Source organism: Colias croceus, chromosome 3 (assembly GCF_905220415.1).
Source record: "Colias croceus chromosome 3, ilColCroc2.1".
NCBI classification, from domain to species: Eukaryota; Metazoa; Arthropoda; class Insecta; order Lepidoptera; family Pieridae; genus Colias; species Colias croceus.
The window spans coordinates 4286512-4313138 of record NC_059539.1 but is presented as its reverse complement, the minus strand read 5'-3'; the positions used below and the strand labels follow the sequence as shown (position 1 = coordinate 4313138).

General features: G+C 38.4%; 3 protein-coding genes across 3 annotated transcripts in view; 2 read left to right on the top strand and 1 right to left on the bottom strand.

Annotated features, from left to right (window-relative positions):
• The first annotated feature begins 7 nt into the window (after positions 1–7).
• LOC123705972 (protein eyes shut-like) lies at positions 8–13793 on the top strand. The gene is made up of 19 exons (XM_045655095.1): positions 8–102; positions 3206–3391; positions 4051–4199; positions 4911–5141; positions 5350–5463; positions 6847–7015; positions 7129–8074; positions 8170–8483; positions 8553–8742; positions 8835–8986; positions 9134–9270; positions 9368–9619; positions 9955–10128; positions 10488–10695; positions 11262–11419; positions 11497–11697; positions 12036–12221; positions 12465–12593; positions 13522–13793. Exons 2-19 carry the CDS (start codon positions 3258–3260, stop codon positions 13791–13793), a joined length of 4116 nt encoding a protein of 1371 aa, XP_045511051.1. The 5' UTR covers positions 8–102; positions 3206–3257.
• A 275-nt stretch (positions 13794–14068) lies between these two features.
• LOC123706423 (basement membrane proteoglycan-like) lies at positions 14069–18286 on the top strand. The gene is made up of 3 exons (XM_045655694.1): positions 14069–14389; positions 14832–15096; positions 17728–18286. Exons 1-3 carry the CDS (start codon positions 14117–14119, stop codon positions 17883–17885), a joined length of 696 nt encoding a protein of 231 aa, XP_045511650.1. The 5' UTR covers positions 14069–14116; the 3' UTR covers positions 17886–18286.
• LOC123706408 (fibronectin type-III domain-containing protein 3a-like) overlaps positions 18278–26627 on the bottom strand; it is a 55228-nt gene continuing 46878 nt past the window's right edge. Inside the window, exons 4-8 of the mRNA XM_045655676.1 lie at positions 25656–25854; positions 25191–25387; positions 24759–24913; positions 22249–24442; positions 18278–21354 (exon numbers count right to left, since the gene is read on the bottom strand). Coding sequence (XP_045511632.1) covers positions 21076–21354; positions 22249–24442; positions 24759–24913; positions 25191–25387; positions 25656–25854 — 3024 coding nt within the window. The 3' untranslated portion in view covers positions 18278–21075. The remainder of the gene's footprint in view (positions 21355–22248; positions 24443–24758; positions 24914–25190; positions 25388–25655; positions 25855–26627) is intronic.

Sequence of the window (26627 nt, the reverse complement as noted above, 5' to 3'; positions counted from 1 at the left end):
AATAACTTTAACTTCTAAGAACTTTAAATTAAATAATGTTATAACAATATTTATAATAATCATTTTTTTTAATTTAAAGTATTCATGCAAGGAAGAAAGAAGGTAGAAAAAATAACGTGTTGTAAAATTTTTTAATTTAAATCGTTTTCTTTGAAAACTATATCTACCTAATTACCTATCTGTATGTATGTACATAATATATTAAAAAGGTGTATTGTATCTCTATTAATTAATTCATTTCCTAGCTTATAGCATAATTAATATTTAATGCCCTAGGTTTCCTAGTATCTAGTAACACTAGTGGTAGCCTGGTAGGTAGCAAGCAAGTAAAAAATCAAAGCCTGGTAGGTACATATTATTAATAAAACTTACCTAAATTATTTTAAAGTTCATGGACGTGGAAATTAGCACGTATGTTTTATACAAAAAAACTCTGTACTTTTGATACTTTATTTTTCCAACGAAGAAGCTGATTTCTCTATCGTCGGTATTTCTACCGACAGTATCATTATGCGTATGTACCGTATCCGCATTTTCAGAGTCTTCACAAACACGGTAGCGCCCGGCAAACTTCTTGGCCAAAAAGTTTGCGCATCAAGTTTTAAGTACATTATAATTTATATGCGCAAGCTTCCCCCACCACGCTAATTACTGTACAAAAAAAAAATTGGTTGTCTGTAAAGTCGGTTTACTGACGATAGTTGAACGTGACAACGACAACGACAACGATTGTGCTTCTTTGTCGCTCGTTCCGCGCTCTCGCTCGCACTTCAAGCCTTACATGGAACGCCTCAGATGAGTCAGAGCGAGGTAACGCCGCATGAGTTATGTTTTTTCGTGCGTGCAGCCGGCTTTATCGAATTATAAGACGTTGTCACGTCAAAAAATCTCCATCGTTTTCGTCTAACTGCAAACTGGAATGATGCATTGTGACTATTCTGACCTAGTAATAACCTAGTAATCTCAAGAACCACTGGACCGATTTCAAAAATTATTTGACCGTTGGATATAATATATATACTTTATCCTGCTATATAGGTATAATATTATGGGAACTATATTTTCTATCACCAAAATTTATATTTGTCATCAAGTTGTATCACCTAATAAATAGATCTATCACCACGAAATATTTTCGTTCTCAGATAAACAAAAATTGTTCCCAGGTATGAATTATCAAATTAATGTTAATATATGTGTAAAATAAGAGATCGATAACCAATAAAATTATATTGCATTACATGAATATAAACTTCGTTGTTATAATAACAGTTTTGTTACTTAAATAATAGCTCTGTGCTCAGAATGGTAGATCTGTCACCAAATAAATCGATTATCGATCCCTGACTGCGACTCCTTTTTATTTGATATTTTGTCACCAATACAGTAGTAACATTTTATTTCGTTCAGATATTAAATTAATAGTATTCGTTACCAATTTAATACATCAATTTATAATTTTAATGAAAAAATGATCAAAGGGGCGGAGACAAATTGGCGCGCTATGAAAATTGACATGTGCAAACATAAGTATTATCGGATTAGCCATACGCTTAAAGGTCTCAGCACACATATGGGATCGGAAAGGGATCGTAACCGTAACGCCTTTCGCCTCGCTGTCAACCAGGCGTCAACCTACCGTATGCACGTGACGAAAGCGTATCAGCAGCGCCTGTACGTCAACTCGGCTACGGCTAGGCGACACCGGCGTTACGCAAATGACAAATACGGCAAGTCGTAGCAGGCAGAGACGTAAGCGCGGACGGGGAGACGTAAGCACGGGGACGGAGAGACGTAAGCGCGGGGACGATGAGCCGTTAGCGCTGCAATTGCAAGTTCGGAGCCTGTTCCGAGGGGAGGCGATTACGTTACTATTCCGATTAGTGTGCGTTGCAGTAGGGAGTTTAATACAAACCATTCTGAACGGCTCGAGGCGATACGGTTACGATCCCTTTCCGATCCCATATGTGTGCTGAGACCCTAAAGCTGGCCAACCCCCCACCAGAAGCAAAAAATGTGCTTATCGGCCAGAAAAGAAAAAGGGGGCGCCCTTCGAAATCCAAACCAGCGCTGATTATTCAGTGATTATTGTTTTTTTAACAATTTTTGATTATTTTAACTTTAATTAAGTGTTTTATCTACAATTATGCTAGCCATAAGCCAGCTATTAAACCAGAGCTGATTGTTCAGTGGTTATTATTTTTAAGAATAAATATGTTTTCTAGTAACATAATATTATGATTTATTGGTGATCTCTTTAAATTAGTTTGCTTAAATACTTATTAGGACACACCTATTATAATACATACAAAAATATTTATTTGGTACTAGACCTTATATCGTAGGATCTTAGGTGATTTATTGTGGAACTGATTTTGCATTGTTTGGTGACTACATTTTGGCGACAGATCTACTATTTTGAGGACAAACCCTATTATTTAAGAAACACAAAACTAATTAAATTGGTGTTAGCTTAAATGATACCCTAATATTATTATGTACCACAGGTGAACCCGGGGAGCTTGGTCGAGTTTCTTTGCAAGCGTATTAAAAGTATAAATAACTAAGTGTATCCTAGTGTACCGAGTTTTCTACATAAACTGCGTGTGTTTTTACAATTAATTTATAATAATGTACTAAATTAATATTTCTCCTACTAAAATGCCCTATTATTCGATGGCCGGGGGCCACACACCTATGGGAATTATATCAATAATTTGAGAGCAGTTAACCCAAAGTGAACTATTGTGTTTACCAGTCACCATGACAACCTAGACCACGCCTGTTGTAAGCCTGGTTACGTGCCATTAACCCGTTTTTATAAGCTACAACTTGTTTATCATTAATGTATCAATAGATTAGTCGTAGGTCGAATTTACTAAACATCGATCTAAGTTCAACATTCGTTTTTGAAGCCGTGAGAGAAGTTGTTGGAACAGAAAACCTTAATCCTAGTGAACACAGAGGTAATGTTCAAGTGCTAAGGACTTTTTGATTAATTTCGAAATTGTAAGTACCTAACTATCTGAGCAAGTGAAACGTCGACATTGTTATTTTTAAACAAGAATTTTATATATTTTTTACAATGTATGGATTTTACACCATTTAGTTCAAGACCATCATCAAGTTAAGTGGTTTGTACCTTACTATTATGCCATCTAACCAGCTATCTGCATTGTAAGAAGACTTTTTTAATTCATTGCAGACCTACAATTTACCATGATTGGACTTAGAAAGTAATTGTAAAAGATTCCATAATGCTCTTGGAAGTGCGGAAGCAAGGTATACGAAACAGTTGGTGTTTATTGATATTAATACCAGTGGTAACCGCGGGATTAGCTTGTCTTAACAACCCTTGCATCCACGGTATATGTATTGATGATATTAATAGGTAAGATACTTCATTTATTGTCATATTATGACCTTTTTGTACTTAATAGATGATCCGATGAACTTTATCACCTTCAAATGGATGTGAAAGTTCTAATATCTACTTAATAATCAATGATTGGTGCAAAAACTTTTATAATTTTTCTTACTGAATTTTTTGTACCTATACGGTCTTCGATACTGGACCTATGAGCATACACGCAGACTGAAGCTGATAAACGGCGATCGACTTATATTATATTTTTATTTTACAAATAATCTAAAAGAGCATGGAAATTTTATGATTTTTTGCCTTAGTTTTTTGCGAGCGTGATTTATTTTTTATAATATGTTAAAAATCGGTGACAACGTCTGATAAAGCCGCCCGTGAAGAAAAAAATGGTAAAAAAAAAAACAAGTAAACTCCAGACGGAAATGAGAATATACTTAGTGTCATAATAATTTTTTATCGAACTAACGTCCTACGCAAATAGGTTCTATAAAAAATATTATGAAGTTCTCAGTATTTATACTTCCCTTGATAGTTGATACTTCCTTATAAGAATGAGCTTCACAATTGACAAACAAGACAAAATATATACCTAATTAAAAAATATCTATCAATTTAAGCGTTTCTTTTTAGTATTTTTTAAACGATCAATAACTACTACACACTTTCAGTACGTATGCTTGTTACTGTACCGACGGTTACACAGGAGTTCAATGTCAGACGAATTGGGATGAATGTTGGTCGAATCCTTGCCAAAATGGGGGTACCTGCATAGATGGCGTAGCGACCTACAACTGCACGTGCGCTGAAGGATTCATTGGTAAGCCAGATTTCAGAGGCTTATTGATTTTTTAGCTTGATGTTAATTCTCAATTCTGTAATGACCGCTGTTAAAAACACAGAGAACCGTAGATTCGAATCCCGTAAAAACAAAAAAAAAACAGTCAAGATCTTTTAGGGTACCTAACTACAATAATTGTTAGACTGATAACAAACTTGCAGTAGTAAATTTGACCAGTATTTAAAGTTTGAAGAAAGGGCAGACAGTTTTGATTTTGACTGTATCACAGAAAAAGGATACTTCAATTCTAAAATAAAAATGCATTGGCTTTAATAAACGCCCCCTACATAATATTACGTGGAGTATATGTATAAATGTACATCCTTGTGAATAGAAAGTTACATATTGACTAATAAACAAACACTTGCTAAAATGTGACCTATTGCGAGATCGTTAAATAACTAAACACACGACAATGAAAAAATAAATAATAGTCCGAGGGTCCAGTGCAGTGTTCAAATTTGACCTTTTAATTAGTAACATTTCCACCTGCCATAAATGGCCATTACGAAGAAACATACCTATATTTTATTGTATCGTGCAATATACAAATATTATGTATCGTGCGATTCAGGCTAGAAAAATCTTGAAAATACATGAAAATATCTACAACTAAGTAATACCTTAAAGTAAATATTCCTAATATGTAACTAAATCTAGCTACTTACAAAGCCTCTACTAAATTTCCAGGAGACAACTGTGAAACCAACTACAACGAATGTGATTCTAATCCGTGTTTCAACAATGGCACTTGTATAGACATGACCAACGACTACGTTTGTCATTGCTTGCCCGGTTTCTCTGGAGAGCATTGTCAGTATGATGTGGCTGTGTGTAATGCTACTGAAGAGATTCGATGCTATAATGGTGGGGAGTGTGTGGAAGGACCAGGGTATAGGTTCTTTTGTAGGTGCTTACCAGGTAAGACTTGAAACCAGACCAAAGTGGTTCAAGAGAAGTTTCTAATTCTAAGAAATATAGAAAAAATATACCCAGCAAAACGATCGGTGTATGCAAAACTACTTGCAACATTGATCGAAAAATTAAAATTCACGTACTTACTTATACCTAGATACTATTGATTAAAATCTCATTTCATGTACTTAATTAGAAATATTTGATTGAATAGGCTGGACAGGTCCGAAATGCGAAGATCAAATAGATGAGTGTGAATCGAATCCTTGTCAAAACGGGGGTATCTGTATCGATGCTCATGCTGACTACATGTGCGCTTGCACTTATGGTAAATTTTTCATTATTGGTTTTTCTTCACGTAGATAACACAGCTCAACAAATAAACAATTTTTTTTTGTTGCCCTGGATATTTCTACAGATTTATATATTTCAATACCCAGTTTGTGAATGTAATCATTAAAATTATTTAATTGGCTCTAGTTTTTTTTTAATTTGGATTTTCATATATAAAAATTTCTTACGGCCCTTCAGAGTACGGGTTACTAACAAGTGTTTATTTTTAGGTGAATTACGTTTTCTGCACATTTATTCGCTCAGACATAACCCTATTCTATAAAACTGACTGTAGAATATCAGAATAATAAATGGTTTCTGAAAAAAAACATTTTTATGAACAACAATGTACGGTTTGTATTGAGTTAAAGAAACCCAGTAGCACTTGGTCAGCAAAGTGGATAGGTATACGAAATTCCCTTGATGTTTTTATTAATAGAATTAGACAAAGCAAATTCATTAGGAATAATTAATAAATATGAAAATTTAGGCCTTTGAGGGAATCTAGAAGTATAAGAAGAATACACGATGGCCCTACAGGACGGGCGTGTCGACAATTGATAAAAAATGAAAATTTAACAAAATTTAATAACTGATGCTGAATGTAAATAATGGAGAGATATAGTATTAATTAATTTAAGATTAATTTAAAACACCAAATTATAAAGAAATGGCACAACAGTTGTTTAAAAAACTTCATTATTTTATGAGCAAATACGAGCATAAAGCTACACTTTGCCCACAGTCTCCTGGATAGATATCCAGTAAATCTGCGGAATTTCTGTGAGAAACAGGAAGAAAACATCGAAAAAGAAGTAAAAATTATGGAATAATGGTATCAGGGTATATGGGATCGTCACATGATGGCAGATTACTGATGGTCCATAAGAAAACTATTGTCCCAAAATTAACTAAGAAGAGAAGCTTATAAAATCTATTTCCTTGTACTATTTCATAAGTTTTAATAATTTTTCTCTATTTTTATATCCATTTGAATTAATTAAATACTAAAACAAAACAATAAGTAAAACTTTGTAATAAATAAATGATGTAAAACAAATATACCTTCTATTTCATGCTGCGTTTTAGAGTCTAGTAAGAAAATTAGGATAAAAAAAAACTAGAGCCAATCTACCAAAACCATAGTTCTATATATAATATGCATTAAATTATTCGAAACCACTTTCACATCCAGGGCAACAAAATCATTGTTGACCAGTGTAATATTTCCCAGCTATATTTTTTTTTTCGTTCTTATGAGAAAATGCCTCAGCTGCAGCTCAGTCAGCTCTAGCTGGCTAGGTTCTATCTCTATCTGTTTTTCGTTACGCAATATTTTATTAATATTTTGATAGTAACGCGTAACATTATTGAACAGGTTTTACAGGCAAGAGTTGTGAAACTCAAATAGAGTTTTGCGACGAAAACTCCTGTAGCAACGGTGCTCTGTGCGTCGTGGAAGATGGGGAGCAGATATGCTATTGTGTCCCAGATTTCCACGGGGAACATTGTGAACTGCAATATGACGAATGTTTGTTAGGACCGAGGTAAGAAAAAAAATTAATTAAATGTCTGTGGTTTTTTGTCCTTTTCTTAACAGCTAAATGTAAGTAAATATAATATTATGAACTATGGTGTAACTTCTGCTGTTTTTCCTTAGATGCATGAATGGAGGGACTTGTATAGACGGCGTGGACAACTTTACATGTTCATGTCCACCGAGGCTTACTGGAAGCTTGTGTGAATGCCTTATACTAGATGATAATAGTTACGACTGTGATTACGTCAATCCAACACGGTTTCCTATCACTACAGAAATTGCTTTAACAACATTGTTTACTGATAGTCCAAATATATCTTACATTACTGAAACTTCATACAAAACGACAACTACCTCAGTTTTTACATCTATTCCTGTTCTGGATTTCACTACTTTAAGAGTTACAACGGATTCTGAAACAAAAGGAACTTCCAGCACATTACCAGACGTTATATCGACGACGGAAAAAGAAGGTTTTAGTGAATCTTTTTCAACTACCTCAACTGCGGTACAAGAAGATACAACAGTATCAAAATTGGATACTACGACTGAAATTTTAGTACTAACCAAACAGACCCAAAGCATTGATTCCGATAACTCCAAAACAGAGACTACTACAGATTGTAATGGTATATGCGGTAACACCACAATAAAAATAAGCACTATAGCAGACTTCGAAACAACACAAGACAAATTTAAAACCACTGAACCTACAGTTTATACAGAAAAATCAATAACAGACCAACAGACAACTTTAACTGTTACTACAGAATCTACTGAAGCTATAATTACAACACAAAAGACCAGTTCCACAAATGGTGCAGAAGGTCGTGACTTGGATTCTACAACTAAACAAGATATAACTACTGAAAAATTATTTACAAATATTCCTTATGACCACATCACTACTGAATCTACATTAATAGATGAAAAAGGAACTACAGAAGAATACGAAATAAGTACTGTGTCTGATAGTACGCAATTGTATCCAACTGAATATCCGGAGTGTACCCTTAATGTGTGTAAGAATCGTGGAACGTGTTTTAATGGACCGCAGGGTATAAGAGTAAGTGGTGCAAGACGTAATTTAATATAATCAATCGTTTCCAAAATATTTGGAACTTTAAGACTTTCTAACTTTTTAGGTCATTTATTTTTCAGTGTCACTGTACATTCAAATATAGTGGGAGATATTGTGAGGAGCCAATTCCTATCACATCAGCAGCTTTTAGTGGAAATTCCTATATAGTACATCACATTAAAAACTCCACATCCTTAAATATAGAATTCAATGCAAAAACTTTAATAACTGATGGTGAATTAATGCACGTAGACATAGCGAAGGGGGTGTATATGGAGCTATTTATGAATATGGGTTTACTCAAATTTAAGTTCTCCTGTGGCTATCAAACAATGCTTTTGAGTGAATTGAAAACTTTCGTCAATAAAGGTTTTCCGATGAAAATAGAAACCAGGTAAAAACAAAAAAGAGAGTATTGGATACATACGTTTTGGATAGAGATAAATATTTGTCTTCTTTTCAGATTAGATCTATATTCAAAAGAGCAGCATTGCAACGCAACCCTCCGTCTCAATGATACAGTAGCCATGAGTGGCGGCCAAATTGCCAACATCACTATTCTAAATGACAATAGCACATTAGTTTTTGGTAATGCACATGCAAATGCTAGCGAACATAATATGCCTTTTGTTGGATGTATTAAGGATTTGATTGTAAGTTTTTCTAACCATACCTAATACATATATCCATAGAATTTAACGTTATATCCATAAATTCGGGTAAATAATTTAAATATTTTATATAGGTAAATGGTGAAAAAAGGTCGGTATTTGGGGATGCCTTTGATGCAGGTGAAATTACTGAATGCTCTTCATTAGGATGCCTATCTGGACCTTGTCTAAATGGCGGGATTTGTAAGGAACATGGAGAAGGGTATCGCTGCTTGTGTGCTAACGGGTAAGATAAATTTCCGGAAATACTAATAAATACTTTTTTGGTCACTGACAAAGATATATACCTATATTCTATTAAGATCTAGGGTTATAGGGTTCAACTTTTTGGAGGAAAGTTTACATTCTAATTAAATTTTTCTGGAAATTGCAGATGGATGGGTGTAAATTGTAACCATTCAGTGTGTGACAACAATCCTTGCCAATATGGCGGCAGCTGTGTCCGACATCCTGGCAGCGGTTTCCTGTGCATGTGTCCTTATGGAAAACATGGAATTTTCTGCGAATATAGTACGTATCACTGTCGAAAAAAGGCTTTTGAAATACTAAGGCCAATCTTACTGAGCAATTTATTTTCCAAGTACTTATTCCTACTTTAATACTTCAGATGTAGAGATAGCCCGTGCAGCACTAGCTCCTATAACGATTGGAAAATCGGCATACATAATATATCCATTGTCATCTCAAGCGATGAATTCTGATCGTTTCGATCTGCGTCTAAAATTCCAAACGGAGGACATGGACCAAATAGCGCTCTTGGCATTTATTGGGCAAAATGGTCGTCACGATTCCAAAAGTCAACATTTGGCGCTGACTTTTGTGAAACGATACATTATGCTCACTTGGAATATGGGAGGTGGTGAGTGAAACATTCTGCATGTTACTTTCCTCTAAGTCTTCTGTATAACCACAATGCTGACTGCATCACGCTCGCGCTGGCTAATAAGGACTTTTTTATTTGATTTTCTTTATTGTTCTAAATGTAGTTTTAATACATTATAAGGATCTTATGGTTCGGTTCTCGGTAAAAAATTGAAAAAGTTAGTGCGATAGTGATTAGTGATGGAGAATAAATAAAACAATACCTATATAATATTTTAACATACTTTATTCAAAAATGTCCTCAATAGACTACTAAAAAGACACCCGGTCGATGGTTATATTTCTATACTTCTTATTTTACGAAATCATTAGGTTCCCGGCGCATATTCACCTCCAGAGCACTATCCCCCCGTCGCGGCGGCCACACAGTGCGCGTGTGGAGGCGCGGCCGCACCGCCGGGCTCAGTGTGGATGGACGGTACAACGTGTCAGGCAATGCGCCCGCGCATGATACCAAGATGAATGTACTGCCGTATATCTTTATAGGTGAGTATTTTCATTTTGAGTCATGTTATGGAATACTCAATAGTATGTGTAAAGGTAATTGATTCAATTTGCAACATGATAGATTTATGTTGATGATAGTCTGTGCTCAGTTGTTGTGTTTGTAAGATTTTGAAAAATCGCTTTTTCGTTTCATCTTTTTTCTATGTCATGTTTTGATATTTAAAAATTTTCCTGTATTCCTTCGTTATCCATTTTAGTCGATCAGAAAGAGAGCCTATAAAGTCTTCTTGTATTTCGACATCAAATGTGTTAAATTATATTTGCCAATGCCATAGCTTCCGAAGCCTTCCTTGAATTTCCCTCATACTGTTTTCTAAGTTTGACTATAAAATGTACAGGCGGGCACCCGTCCGAGCATTTCCGCGACCTCCCACACGACCTACCGCTGCACAGCGGGTGGCGCGGCTGCGTGTGGGAGGTGGCGGGGCCGGCGGTGCGCGCGGGGGCGGGGGGGCGCGGCGCGGGGCAGTGCGGGGTCGCGCACTGCACACCCTCCTCGTGCCACGCGCCACACGGCGTGTGTATACACTCGCCGGCCACGTATGGGTGAGTTGGTGTATCTTGTGGAGGTGTTCTGAACACTTCCACGACCTGCCGCTGCCCAGCAGGTGCCACGGCTTGTGGGAGATGGCAGGGCCGGTGAGGTCGCGCACTGCACGCTTACCGAGCCACGCTTTAGATGATCTATACACTCGCCAACTACTTACGGGTAAGAAAGGCGATTGACACTAATGTGCGCCTGGTAATCCAGGCAACACGCAGTGCAGTACATGAATGCATGCTTTAAGGCGCAATGTCTCACAGTTCCGTGAGTGATTCTAAATGAGCATGGCTTTGAATGAAATGAGTCAAAGATAAATAAATCCAAAATACCGCAACTACGCGCGTACGTGACTCGCAACAGGCAGCTTCATGCGTGGCAGACAGCAGTGTGTTAATTTATCATGAAGGCAATGTAAAATGTTTATAGCTTTGAAAATTTAACTAAAAAGAATACTGAAATATTGTTTTAAAACATACAAAACAATCCGTCCAAAAAACAAAAGAAGATTGTTAACTACCAAAAATTAAGCCATGCAAACGGTTCAAGTAATAGATTTTTCACTAATCAGGTGCATCTGTAACGAAGGTTGGTTCGGTTCAACATGTGCGAGTCGGCAAAGTCAGTGCGACTTCTCTGGGCAAACATGTCATGGCCGTTGCGTCGTCACAGCTCATGAGCCTGAGTGCGATTGCCCATATGGAACTAATGGGACATATTGTGAAAATGGTGAGTTTTGGAATTAACTTGTTATGTGTTACTCAAACTAACAACATAAAAATTATAATTATATTTTCTATTTTCAGAATTATTCCCAGTTGATATTCTATTTACGGGCAAGCGTTCGTACCTCAAACTGCATCCACGGGCTATATCAAGCGTGACTCTAGCACTTGAGGCAGAAATAAAGCCAACAAAGGAGCGAGGTTTGATTGCGTATGTGGAGACTCCTCATTTCTACACAGCTCTGTCGTTACAGGGGGGATTATTGGAATATCGATGGACTGGTAAGCATGGATTTCTTTAGGTATTAAGTGATTTTATTTTCCGATTAGATTTTAGTATTCCGATTTCATTAAAGATAACGTTACAGCGATTTTTTTCTAGAATGTGATTTTAAGAAAAGAAGAGCAAATATATTTGTATGGCCCATAGTTAGTATTTGTGTTGACGTATAAGTGTAAAGTAAAGGTGGAAAAAAAAGTTTCTAGAAGGTACCTAATAATTAAATAATTAATAATTATATTATAATTTAATAATATAATTGAGGTAAAAATGGTTAATACAGACTTTAAGCGAAAAGTAAATTTTTGAATATCAGTAATAAAACTTTCTCGTCTTCCAGATCGTTTATCAGGACTAACATCGCTAGTCCGCTCAAGCATAGTTCTGTCCATGACTCAATGGCACGCGGTAAGAGCGGGCCGGTACGGATCCCGACTCTACGTGTGGGTTGACGGGGCTCTTACCACTGAGCCTATGGTGGCACACGCCTACCCGCATACTGCTAGCGAGGCTTCTATTGTGCTGGGTGAGTCGCATAATGTGGGCAATCTACACTAAGTAGATACTCTATTGTAGTCATTATAGTGTATGTAGGTACGATACATGAGGACAGATGTCGCCTAGAATACTTGTCGACACAAGTATTATAGTGTAGTCTCTCTATGTCGCAATGGCACGCGGTGCAGGTAGTACGGGGTAATAATGAAAACAAAATTAAAAATTTACATTATTTATTGCATATTATAAAATATAAGTATGAAATTTGTAGGTGGTGCTGAAGACTTAGCGACACTGCCTTTCGATGTCATGCTCGGGCCACCTGAATCTTATAAGGGTTGTCTTAGAAATTTCCACGTCAATAACATTTTACTGGCATTGGAACCGCAGAATATTGCAGGTATGTATTTATGTATGTATGTATGTAGGTGAATCTGTGAATGGTGATTTCCCAATATTACCTATAACAATTTGCATTTTATCAATTAGCGAATGCGGTTTTCCTTTTAACCTTGTGCTAGGATTTTTCGATGCAATATTTTGTGCGTCAAAGGAGGAAAATGAAAAAATTTTATGCCTTTTATGAATTATGTAATTTACGCGATACATGAATAATAACGTCAGTTGATTAAACAAGCACATGGGAGAATAAATTATGAGTAACTAGCTTTCCACCCGCGGCATCGCCTGCGCAGTCAAAGTAAAACCCGCATAGTTCCCGTTCCCGTGGGATTTCCGGGATAAAACCTATCCTATGTCCTTTCTCGGGTATCAAAATATCTCTATACCAAATTTCATGCAAATTGGTTCAGTAGTTTAGGCGTGATTGAGTAACAGACAGACAGACAGACAGAGTTACTTTCACATTTATAATATTAGTATGGATTATTAAATATCTTATGGAATGAAAAGACTTTGAAGTTTATGAATAGGTCACTGGCAATAGGAATTCCATGCCATTAAAATATGCGTAAACTTCAATTATCTAAGGTTTATAGAACTACGTCAATGAATGTGGATGCGGTTCTTCCGAGGAAAGTGACGTGTGTTGTTATATTCTTCTTTTATTTCTTCTGCTCGCTCTATAAAAACTCGCCTATTCAATTGCTGCGCGAGGAAACTTGAACTCTGTGGACGTCACTTGGCCAAGTCCACATCAACCGAGCAGCCTATTAACTTCCATCCTTAGGGTGCTTTTACACCCTAAATGTGGGGATGTGTTTGTAAAGAACCAATCACATCTTAATTTAGCGTTTGAAGCGATACTATAAGAACTACGTATCCTCGCACATCTTTGGTGGACAAACAGCATATCACAAAACTTTTAGCGGGCCAGAACATAGATTCCTGCGGTACATGCGTTGGGTGCCGCGGTCGGCGCGCCGCGTGCAGCCCCGCTGCGTGCGCGTCGGGCCGCTGCCGCGCGCGCCGCTGCGTGTGCCCCGCGGGACGTGCGGGCGAACGCTGCGAACGCGGTGCGTTACTGCGTTTGTATCAACGTGTGCATGCAGTCATACAGTACACGTCACGTACGGAGAGTGCGCTCATGGGTACAATTTCGCACGAAAGTTATGGGCCTATTATTTTGTTTTTAAATTAGGCTCGCAAGTCGTGGCTTCGCACTAACACCCACACATGTACAAATGCACAACTGACACTGAAATTCACGCCCACGTAGGAGCATAGTTTGTATTCTTAATTTCCTTGCACACACGCAAAAGGTAGTAGAGTTTTATACTTAAGTGTTTTTTTATGGAAAAAAACACTATACAATTAAACATCCGTACTCATTGCACGCACTCACTCACATAAGTATGTAACGTATATGGATTCACATTTTATGAAACTGCAAGAAAAAGCTGAGATTCTCAATCAGTGCCTGTTTTTGTAACTACTTCAAATAAAATATATATAATCTGTTTAATGTTTGTCAGGGTAAACAAAAGGAAAATAAATAAAACACATTATTTTTATACGCACTTTATTAACAAATCACATTCTACAAAGAAGCTAAACACACAAACAATTTCAGAAATAACAGTGACAATCCCACAATTCGACGGGGACGCAATGCTATCCCTAACCCGACCACCTTCCGGTCGTACGGAACAACTCACGTTACCGGCCGCGCCCGGGTATATAGCGTTAAATTTCACCACCGCGGAGCCAAGCGGCTTGTTGCTGTGGATGAATATGGTAATTAATACTTGTTCTTGCTGTTCTTATCACACGACGAACAAAACTTAAAAAAAACAGCGTATGTGCAGAGAACACGAGTCAGAAGTGAAACTTCTTCGGCAAAATTCAAATTCAGACGGTATTGCCATGACACGACCTTGAAACTTTACTCGTTAAATAAACTACGTAGGTACTACCAACAATTTTCATTTCTAATTTTTATCTAAATTAGTAAAGTGGTTTAACGCTGAAAGTGCATATAGACTTTCCCAATGGCATGAGTAGTTAGGTAACTATTTTGATACTTTAATTTTTATTTCTGTTTATTTGTATGTAGTTCCTCTCAATCAATTTAAAAGAAAAAGTACCAAAGTTCCTTATCGTTAGGTAGTTATATTTTACTTTTGTATTGCAAGAAAACCACAACTTACAAAAATACTATATTAACTTTTTATTTCAGGGAATCAACTACGTAGGTTTAGGCCTCGAGAACGGCTATCTCAAATTGGCCCTATCATTACACTGTAACGATGAAGAGGCAAATTACTCCAATACGCCAAAAGCTCTCTCCCAGATAATCCAATCTGGCTTTATGGCGGACGGAGACTGGCATAGCGTAGTGTTTAAATTGGGACCTAAGATTTATTTGAACGTCGATGGTGAAGTTTATGTGGATGAAACGTGTAGTAATGATCACGAATTTGTGGAAGTTGACACGTTTATTGGTAAGTATTTTAGGTATGGAAGTAGAGAAATGTCTGGTATGTCAATAGACGTACTTAGTTTAAACTATACTCACAATCGTGTAGGAAAAAAAAAAGCATTAAAAAAAGTCCATGCAGCGTTACAAAGACATTCATTGAAATTAGCGCCTTATTTCCAGACTGTAATGTTCAAACTCTATTGTATCGCTAATTAGAAAACTCTACTTAATAAAAGAAGTAAGAAAAGTTGCTACAGATCTGACGGTGATAGAGAGTCTACTGTCTAGTGTTATACAGGGTGGCCCGTTTTCAGTGGTCCAAAAATTTTTTTCAGCTTGAGAGCATCATGAGTAATCATTTAAAACAAACTTTAGTTAAGCGAAAACTTATGGTTTAGAAATTATGATTTTTTTTTAAATAATCCGAAGTTTCAATGTTTTTGACACAAAACTACTCTGTTATGAAAACTACTGCACCGAATTGAACGAAATTTGGTATAGGTATAGCGCAATAACCTACCTATCGCGCTATAGGCTCATCTTGTGTAAATAATTACACTGCATTTTTTTATTTTAACTTTTTCTGTAGTTTTTTGAATTTCTCGGCAAAATGTCGATTTTTCGAAAAAATCCTGTGAAAAAAAAATGTACCACCAAGGTTTTGCTGGTACTGCTAAAAACTTCCTTAACATAAGGTTATTCTTTACACAAAAAATCATAGTTGTCCTTCGATTGTAACATCTTCAAAAACAATATCATGTGCATTAACACATGAAAATCGAAAAATTACGAAATTTACCATAATTCAATTTTAATCATTTGGAACGGCCAATTTTTGGTTAAAGAACCATTTATTGCCATAAAAGTCGTTACAAATCAGTATTCACATGGCTATAAAAGTTAAAATGAATGAAATAAAATTTTAACCTGCTAGCCAAGATAACTTTACTTTATTCTAATGTCAATTTATAGAGTTTTTTTTTGTTATTTAGTTTTTAGGTTTAAATCTTAATAAAAGGTTTGGAGAATCAATAAAACAACATAAATATTAATTAACATATTGTTTATTTTTTACAAAAGGTTTTCGAAATGCCGTCCGCCTTTCGCTAAACATAATCTGCATCTGCGTAAGAAATTTCTTCGCAGCCTATTAAATAGCTGCCGGCTTTCTTTAATGGCTGTTATAGCCATTTGAATTTATGCCTATAAATAACCATAAATTCATTATACATTATACATTCATTCATATTTGTATACCAGTTTATGGTATTATACCATTTAATACCATAGGTTCATACCTATCCGGAGAGGAGGATCGGTCGCGGTGGCACCATCCACTGGCCAGCCTGTTCACCCGACTTGAACCCCGTTGATTTTTTCATTTGGGGATACATTAAGGAGATTGTGTACGCACGGGAGAGCACATCGGAGCAAGAATTGGAGGAAAATTCAAGTGGCTATAACAGCCATTAAAGAAAGCCGGCAGCCATTTAATAGGCTGCGAATAAATTTTCTTACGCAGATGCAGATTATGTTTAGCGAAAGGCGGACGGCATTTCGAAAACCTTTTGTTAAAAATAAACAATATGTTAATTAATATTTATGTTGTTTTATTGATTCTCCAAACCTTTCATTAAGATTTAAACCTAAAAACTAAATAACAAAAAAAAAAACTCAATAAATTGACATTAGAATAAAGTAAAGTTATCTTGGCTAGCAGGTAAAAATTTTATTTCATTCATTTTAACTTTTATAGCCATGTGAATACTGATTTGTAACGACTTTTATGGCAATAAATGGTTCTTTAACCAAAAATTGGCCGTGCCAAATGATTAAAATTGAATTATGGTAAATTTCGTAATTTTTCGATTTTCATGTGTTGAATGCACATGATATTGTTTTTGAAGATGTAACAATCGAAGGACAACTATGATTTTTTGTGTAAAGAATAACCTTATGTTAAGGAAGTTTTTAGCAGTACCAGCAAAACCTTGGTGGTACATTTTTTTTTCACAGGATTTTTTCGAAAAATCGACATTTTGCCGAGAAATTCAAAAAACTACAGAAAAAGTTAAAATAAAAAAATGCAGTGTAATTATTTACACAAGATGAGCCTATAGCGCGATAGGTAGGTTATTGCGCTATACCTATACCAAATTTCATTTAATTCGGTCCAGTAGTTTTCATATCAGAGTAGTTTTGTGACAAAAACATTGAAACTTCGGATTATTTAAAAAAAAATTCATAATTTCTAAACCATAAGTTTTCGCTTAACTAAAGTTTGTTTTAAATGATTACTCATGATGCTCTCAAGCTGAAAAAAATTTTTGGACCACTGTAAACGGGCCACCCTGTATTATACGGCAATGGTTCCTATTCCTTTTAAATAAATTAAAAATAATGCATGTCTTACTCTTAGACATAATTTGGATCTTCTAAAAGTCTTTTCACTGACTAGATCATTTTTTTTTTGGAAAGTTGGAAAAATTAAAAAAGAGCATTATAATTTTAAGGAACCTAATTTAACAATATATCCAATAATCATGCTTACTGTATAAAAACTAGAAGTACCTAACCAAAATAATAGGTGCTTTAATGGGTATGCATAATATGTCTTATTATTTCATAGAATGTAATAGAAAAAAATGTACAGGTGGGGTAACTGAAGATATCTACGAAGTTAGGAAAATATTCCCCGAGAACTTCCGAGGTTGTATCGACCACATATCAACGAAGCAGGAAACTTACACGAACTTCACACACGTTTACAGCGAGAACATACTTATGTGTCAACCCTTTCCGTCCACATAATATATTTTTTAGATTTTTACACTTTTAACTGCCTTTGTTATTTATGTTGAGATAGTTGTAAGTCCAATACTCATAGTACAAAATCTTCTAGTCGTTTAGATCGTGTTCTTGGTATTTTTAAGTCTAGTACCATCATAGTGTTTACATATTTTAAGTTTAAATGTTTCTAATTAGTAATTAGTAAGTAAGTAACTTAAATGTCGACAAAAATCTTATGTTTTCATATTGTCTAATGTCACTTTATATTGTTTTGTTGAGTTTATTAAATTTATGTACAATATTTGAAAATTGTCTTTGTTTATTTATACCGATGTTTACAACAAAATTAAGTGATACTAACAAAAGGATAAGGATGTAGTAGTGTTTACTTGAAATAAAATAAAAGATTGTCGTACACAAAATATAGTTTTATTGATATATTCACGTTTAATAAATTGTATACATAACATCATCAAATATTATATTATAAACATATACATTTCGTTATACGTTACTAATTCAAACACAAATACAATATGAGATGTTATCCCCATTAATCATACGTGTCATTAATTTAAAAAAAAAAACATGATTTTAACATAGTGTAATAATAGTTTCAGTTGACATACATCGTGTCGAAACACGCGTTGCATAAAATCATAAACATCAGAAATATATTTACATTCCCACGAAAGAAACATGTACATTAATAGTCATTTAATTAGGCCTATTTACAAGTGGAATAAAGTTGGAATGCTTCTCTGTAGTAGACAATAATTTTGATTGCAATCGGTGTCTTGTACAATATATAAAATTTATATAGGAACAACGATTCCTCCATTTTATTCACAAAGCTATAAATTCACTGATATAATATTTTCTAAAAAAAATAATAAATATTATAATATATTAAGCCATATAATAACTAAAGTGTCAATTGCACATAATGATTATAAAATTTCCGAAAATAAAAACAGATATTTAACGCGGTCGCCAGCTGTGCTGCCGATAAACTACGAACTACACGTGGATTGGCACGAAGTTATCCCTGCCATAAAACAACGACGTCACTATATTTTGAAATGAAGAAAACGCCTAGGAATGTGTACGATAACATTTATAAACATATAGAAAGAATAGAATAAGCTGATCACAGAAGTAATATACACGTACAGCAAGTATAATATAAGCCTTACAATATAGACAAATGGTAAGCTCTTGTCCAAGACAAATGAAACGTTACACTGACGGCTCGAGCTAGTAGACATTTAATGCATTAAGGCCTATGTGATTACAATATTATTTATTACTATTACCATAATACCACATTATTTCACATAATCAAACAACATTTATTATTCGTGAATAATGACACTAAGAACATCAATGTGAATTGCAAATGCATTTCCTATAACTTCCATTTATAAATGAATACAATAAAAACTTACTTCGCTTATCTACATAGAAACTATTTCATTGGAAATTATATTTAGAAGAATATCTGTTAATATTTTTTCTAATATATCAATTAAAGTAACAAACATCAATACATGGATTTTGACCTATTTTTTTTTACTTTTTTGTGAAATATATTTCCTTACAAGATTACGTCGCTTTCGGCAATTCCTTATTAATACCGGGTGGTAACAATCTCAATAAATTTTATAATCTCTAAATTTATAAACAATAATTACTCTATATTACAATAATGTCATCAATAAACGTCATGTTCTATTAATAAAACAAATTAATTAATATTTAGCATAAAATGTTAAAAGGTACATAGAAGTTAACAAATAATATTAAGATATAGGATTATAATTTGACATATAACATCCACGGCGCGGCGTGCCGCCCTAATAGACAATAGTTGGCCGAATCCACATCTTCAAACGTCTCAGTCGGAAGTTTGAATACTTAAAATTTTACTTAAAAACTCGGTTACGAAAGCCTTTAAAACAATCCTATAGACAGAAAGCATTTTATTTTAAAAAATCAGTCTCAATCGCATAAGGAGATGATCACAGCACACACACTGGAAACTCGTTGCAAGGCGAGGGGCCAAGTCCCTCTTAACTGAACTTTATTATTAGAGCACCTTCTTTACTAATTTGCTATGCTTAATTATGATAAAATATACGCAACAGACCAATTAAAAACTTTTATAAAAATATCAAGTGTTTGAAAAACATACAGAGCTATCTATGAAGACGAATAAAATCCATCGGAAGTGCAATTTCATAAAGCTATAAATAAAAATTCATTTTCATAAAATATACCAAGCGCACGATGCTAATATAACGGAATCGAGAACAGACTAGATACAAAAGTTAGAGAAAGTACGAAGATGCAAAGATTGCAACACTTTCTAAGATACAATTTACATTTTTGAAATGGCAACATCACATACATACGTATAAAACACCTATAAGTAGGGGGTGACAGCGCGTTGGGACAACACTCTTTTGAACGTCACGTAAAAATGCTAGGCCGTGGAGACGCGATACGCCGCGTCACAATCGATCCGATACAAAACGAACGTGAACAACGATTTGAGCTCGCTTAAAATATTTTAGAGAACATTTATATAGTTACGAAAATATTAGAAATTAAGATACACGTTTACACTAAGCGAGACATCGCACATCGATCCAGAGACGGCTATAAATATATGTAGTTACGCTAATTATGTACATTCAAAGGATTCACATGCAACGGTACGGAAGCGAGGGGACACTCTAAGCGGAACTGGCGTGCGAATCTCGACGACTTTAAATATAATTCATGCGTCGAGTCACAGAGACATATAAAAAGATGGCGACGCGTACCCTCGTCCGTACGGTCGAGACGATCGATTCGGACACCATCGCTACCGGCTAGCCCCTACCTAAATACAATAATTGCACTCCAAAAGCGACGTTCGTCGCGCGACCAAAATAGTGTCAATATGGTTTATAAAAATTGCACCGTACCTTGTTCCCGGATCGAAACCCTCCTCGTCGCACCGGCGATCGACTACGGACGAGCGGAGACGTTCCCCGCGTTCGACGAACGACAATAATCTTCGAACAATTCACAATACAACACCGAACAGGACCCGCGGTTCGAACGCAACGCACAGGTACAGGAGCGCGGCGACGAGGCGGAGGCACGGGCGGGCGGGCGGCTAGAGGCGGGCGAGCGCCCGCGGGCGCGCCGCCGCCAGCGCGCGTCACGGGCTCGGCTCCACCAGGCGCTGCACCAGCGCGGCCACGAAGATGGCCAGCAGCAGGAAGGCGGCGGCCAGCAGCAGCGCGGCGTGGCGCGGCGACAGCGCGCGCGCGGGGCGGGCGCGGCGCGGGCGCGCGGCGGGGGCGGGCGGCACCACCACGCGCGCGCCGCCCGACCACGCGCCCGCCAGCCCGCCGCGCACAGCGCACACGCGCACCAGGTACTCGCCGCTGTGCTCCAGCTCCTCCAGCTGGAACTGCGTCGCCGCGCCGGAGTACACCTGCGGGACGGACGTGTGCGTTATTCAAATTATTACATCGTCAACTTTAATTTTAGTTTTAGATCGCGTACATGTTAAGGTAGGTATATTGAAACTAAAATTTTAGTAGAAGAAACTATGAAAATACTTCAAAGAGCTCTTTACTATACAGGGTGTCCCACTTTTGGTATACTAAGCTCAAAGGAGGTTATAGTTTTGCATACGCAGAGTACGTTAATAATATGTACTTATAAAATTCCAGACGCATTTTTTTCAAATAGACGAATTCTTAAAATTCTACATGTACACCCCTAACAAGCAACCCGCCCAACTTTGCCACCTGCACGTGAGCTATAATTTAAGATTATGTTTCTATAGACAAAATGCTCACATTAGAGAAGGGGTATATGCCAGCTGCACCAAGCTAGAGAAGAAAACATGAATTTTCAGGAAAAATTTAGCAAAAATTTTTTGACGTAATTTTGTTGTCTAAGTATTTTTTTACGTGATCAGGGTATACAAAACGACAAGTCCCTTCGCGCTTAGTATACCGATAGTGGGACACCCTGTTTAAGAAATATATGAAGAGCTTTGAAGCTTTTTCTTTTACTAAACTTTCATAAGATATAATATTTTTTTGAGTTTTTTTTTAAATCAGTGTTAATTTGTTATTCTCTACAAAAAAGCTCTACAGCTCTTTTTTTGAGCTTTTTTACAATCAGTGTTAATTTGTTATTCTCTACAAAAAAAGCTCTACAGCCCTTTTTTTGAGCTTTTTATAATCAGTGTTAATTTGTTATTCTCTACAAAAAAAGCTCTACAAATCTTTCACTAGTCCACTCACATAAATTTGTGAGTTTTTGTTTATAAGAAAACACGTAGCAATGTTGTAAAACAAAATCGCTGGGCACTCACTTGTTTATAGACGGCATCCTTGGCGCGGGCGCACTGCAGCACGTACTCGGCGTCGTCGAGCGGCTCCCACTGCACGAGCGCGGCGCGCGCGGCGACCAGCGCCACGCTGGGCGGCGCCGGCGCGGGGGGCGGCGCCGCCCCCGTGCCGCACTCCGCCGCCGCCGACCACGCGCCGCGCCCGCCGCGCTCGTCGCTCGCGCGGATGCGGAACCAGTACGTCGTCGCCTCGCGCAGCTTCTTGACCTTGCACGAGCGCGCCGAGCCGCGGTACACGGGCCGGAAGTCGCGCGCGTCGGGCGCCCGCATCTCCACGCAGTACTGCGCGCCCTCCGCGGCGCAGCTCCACTCGAGGCGCAGGTAGTTGTGCGCGGCCTGCGCGCACCGCAGGCGGGGCGGCGCCGGCGGCCGCGGGCGGGTCGCCGCGCGCGCCTCCTCCGACCACTCGCCGAGCCCGAGCTCGTTGAGCGCCGCGACGCGCACGCCGTACACGGTGTCCGGCTCGAGCCCCTCCACGAGCTGCTCGGGCGTCGGCCCCTCCGTGTCGAACGCCTCCTCGCCGACCTTGACGCGGTAGGAGAGCACCTCGGCGCCGTGCGCGGGCGGTGTGCGCCAGTGCAGATGCAGCGAGTCGGCGGTCGCCTCGTGGCGCAGGCCGGTCGGCGGGCCGGGCGGGGCGCGCGGCATGAGCACGTCGCGGATGGCGGACCACGGGCCGCGCCCGGCGGCGTTGGTGGCGCACACTCTGAAGAAATATGGCGTGAACGGGGTTAATTTTTCGACTACGCAGCTCGTCTCGGCGCCGTGGTAGACGTGGGCGTACGAATCGTCGACGTTGATTCCGCTCATTTCGACGTGGTAGTCCATGATCGGCGCGCCGTTGGAGGCGGGGGGAGTCCACTCGAGGCGGGCGCTCCTTGCGCTCTCTATCGTGGCGATGGGCGGTTCGGGCGCATCTGGGGGCGCGGCCCTAGTCGCGAAACGGAGCGCCGCAGATGGTGGTCCGGCACCGACCGAATTGCACGCCGTCACCCACAGTCGATACTGGCAGCCCGGCACCAGCTCCCGCACCGTGCAGTCGCACTGCGGCCCCGTGTGGGCGAGCCGCACCAATCCGTCGTCGCCCGCGAGTTCGACGCGGTACTCTGTGATGGGAGCGCCGCCCGTGCACTCCGGGGGTCGCCAGCTTATCGAAGCAAGTGTGGCCCGCGGTTCGGCGACCAATTCTGGAGCGTTACTCGCCCCGGGCGTAGTCGCTTCCGTTGAAACCGTTTCGGTGACCGACCAGTTGCTCTCTCCCGCCACGTTAACGCAACGCACTCTGGCGCGATACGATGTTCCCGGTGACAGTCTATCACAGTGCGCTTCTCGCTCGGGGCCTTGGTAGGCGCACCTGTACCCCTCTCCGCTGTCCAATTCAAGCGTGTACGATTCTATGCTAGATCCTCCATCGTCACTGGGCGGTTCCCATTTAAGCCTAAAAGCACGGCAGTGCACCTTTCCTTTGATGGTGGGTCGGCCGGGAGCGCCTGGTTTCTCTGGCAGCGTTCGATAGGTGACCTCTATCGACCACGGGCCTTGACCGTCGGTCGTCTCGCAGCGCAGACGAAATCTGTAGTCGGTGGCTTTGCGGAGACCCTCACAGAGGTAAGTGCAATCTGCGCCGCTGTACACGGGCAGGAAGCCGTGGCCGCGCGCCGCGTCGTCCATCTGAAGGGTGAACTCTTCGTCGGAGCGGCGTTCCCAGTTGAGTTTGAGCGAGGTGGAGGTGGCGTCGGAGAGCGCGGGCGGGGCGGGCGCGGGCGGGGGCGAGCCGGCCGTCCACACCACGGTGTCCTCGCTCCACTCGCCGCGCCCGCACTCGTTGACTGCGGCGATGCGGAAGCGGTACCGCGTCTGGGGCCGCAGGTTGTTGACGGTGTGCTGTCGCGTGCGCGGCCGGGTCAGCTCGGCGAAGCCCTCGCCGGAGTCCATTTCGAGTATGTAGTGTGTGATGCGTGCGCCGTTGTCCGCGATGGAGGGCCAGCGCAGCAGGAGCGAAGTTCGTTGTCGTTGCGTGACGCGCGCGGGCGGCAGGCGGTCGGGGGGCGCGGGGGGAGCGCGGAACGTGGCCGCTTCGCTCGCTGCTCCTATCAGCTCCCCCGCTCGAATTTGCAGGCATACTGAGTATTCGCAGCCTGGCCTTAGATCCCTTACCCTGGAAAAAATCAAATACATATTGGGTAAGCATAATTGTTAAATGTACATTTTTAGAATAAGCCTGTATAAAACTTATTTTTTATTGAATAAAGTAATACTGCATAAAAACGTGTTTTATTTACACCTGTTACATAAATTTAAAAATGAGTTTTAAACATTGTGAACTACATAAATACAAAATAAATTTAACTTTTTTATATTGCAAGAAAATTCATCCAAAATAAATTTGTAAATGTTGTAAAATATTTAAAAGTAATAATTATTACCACTTTCCTTGAATCTATCAACTCTTGTAAATATTATGAAATAGTTACCTGCATGACAATGAGGGTCCACTGTATATAGCTTTGTAGCGTCCCCGATCGCCCAGCAGCAAGTCATATGTCAGTTCCACATTTGGTAATGTGACTCCTTCGGGTATCGGCGAGTTCCATTGCACAAGAGCACTTGTAGGTGTCATGTCACTGACCTGGAACGTAAATATACAATTGAGTATAGGATTTAAAAACTAGGTTTTAAAAAATAAATTTTCTATTAGAAATAATGTTTACATAAAAATCCTATTTCAAGTAAGATTTTAAGTAAAGTATTCAAGATCTTTTATATTTTACATAATATGAATATTAAAATGGTTCATTGGCAAAAAGCAGCTATCAATATTAGATTTAAATGATGTAAAATCATTTCAATTATGTTATGACTTATAAGAAGATAATATATAAACAATAAAAAGTCACAACACTAACCTGTGGGGTTCTTGTGGCCGACAACAGATCAAGTAATGCTTGGGTGTCGTTTTCATCGTCTCCTTGCACCGAAGCGCCCGCCGAGGAGCCCTCCCCTTCAGACCATGTTCCCGATGATGCACCACCACTCCCGCCCCCACGACCATTCAGTTCCTTGCGAGGAGACAGTGACGGTGTGCTCGCCCCAGAGCTTATTTCTAAAAATGTACAATGATTTTGTTTAAATTCATGAGAAAACTTACATTGCTCGCTTTGTTGTTAGACTAAATATTATAATGAAATTGAGAAATAAAATGAAATTTTATTAAAATAAAAACATGATTATAAAATAATGACAGCAGAATTAAGTTTGCTTGTAATATCATTAACAAATAAAAAATACTGATTACATGCTTTTTTAAATTAGCATAAAAACCTGAATAAAGACTGAACAGTCAACATTACTGTTTATGAACACAAACACACCTGTCCCATTATTCCTACTATTCTGTTTCCTCTCTAATTTTTGTTTTAACTTTGTGTACTGGCGTTGAGTCCTTTCATCCTTTGGATAAATAGGGGGAGGTGGTGAATGCTGCATGTGGTGTGGTGGCACATGGTGGAAATGAGCCGTGTAGCCTGGCCCGTAGAAGTGTTGAGGAGCGCCTGCACCATTTGCTGGACCCTGGAATTTTAAATAAGAAACGCAATATAGCACACAACATAAAACATTTATTCACTTTGCTACAACACTGTTATAAAAGAAACCTGTCGTAGTTATAACTAACTGGATTATTATTCACAGATTAGAAAAGTGTTACGAAAGATTAGTTTTATGTTTGTAAACAGTGCCACGGCATAAACAAACGTACGGCTATTAAAATTTTAGATTTTATTCCCATATTTGTGAATGAAAAGTTATATTTTTTTGTATTTATTAACCACCTACCTTAGTTTTCTCTTTATCAGCGTTTGTTTCATTCGAATCGCACATTTTTAATAAAAACTACAGTAATTGCTTGTTGATATCAGTCAAGCTTGTCAAGAATGCGGAGTGAAGTATGGACGTCAGTGCCACGTAGTGCCAACTTGTACAATATTTACCGATAAGGTTACCAGCCGTAAAACGAAGCCAAAATCAGATAATACAATAATAGTAGCAAATGCAAATACTTAGCCGTTCATTTTATATGGTTGTATTATTTCTATGTATTGACGTTTTGTTCACGATATAATCGATAAACGAAGTGAATGTTTACATAGGTGAAACTTGGGTGAAACACATCATATTATTATGATATTATATTATTTCATAGGTCAAATATCTATGAAATTATATAATTACGATGTGATTTAAAACACTAGAATAAACTGATACCGTGAAAAAGATAAATTAAATAAATCCTTTTCGAAGTTCTAATTTATATTGAGCTGTTTATATCATTCATTCCTTAGATT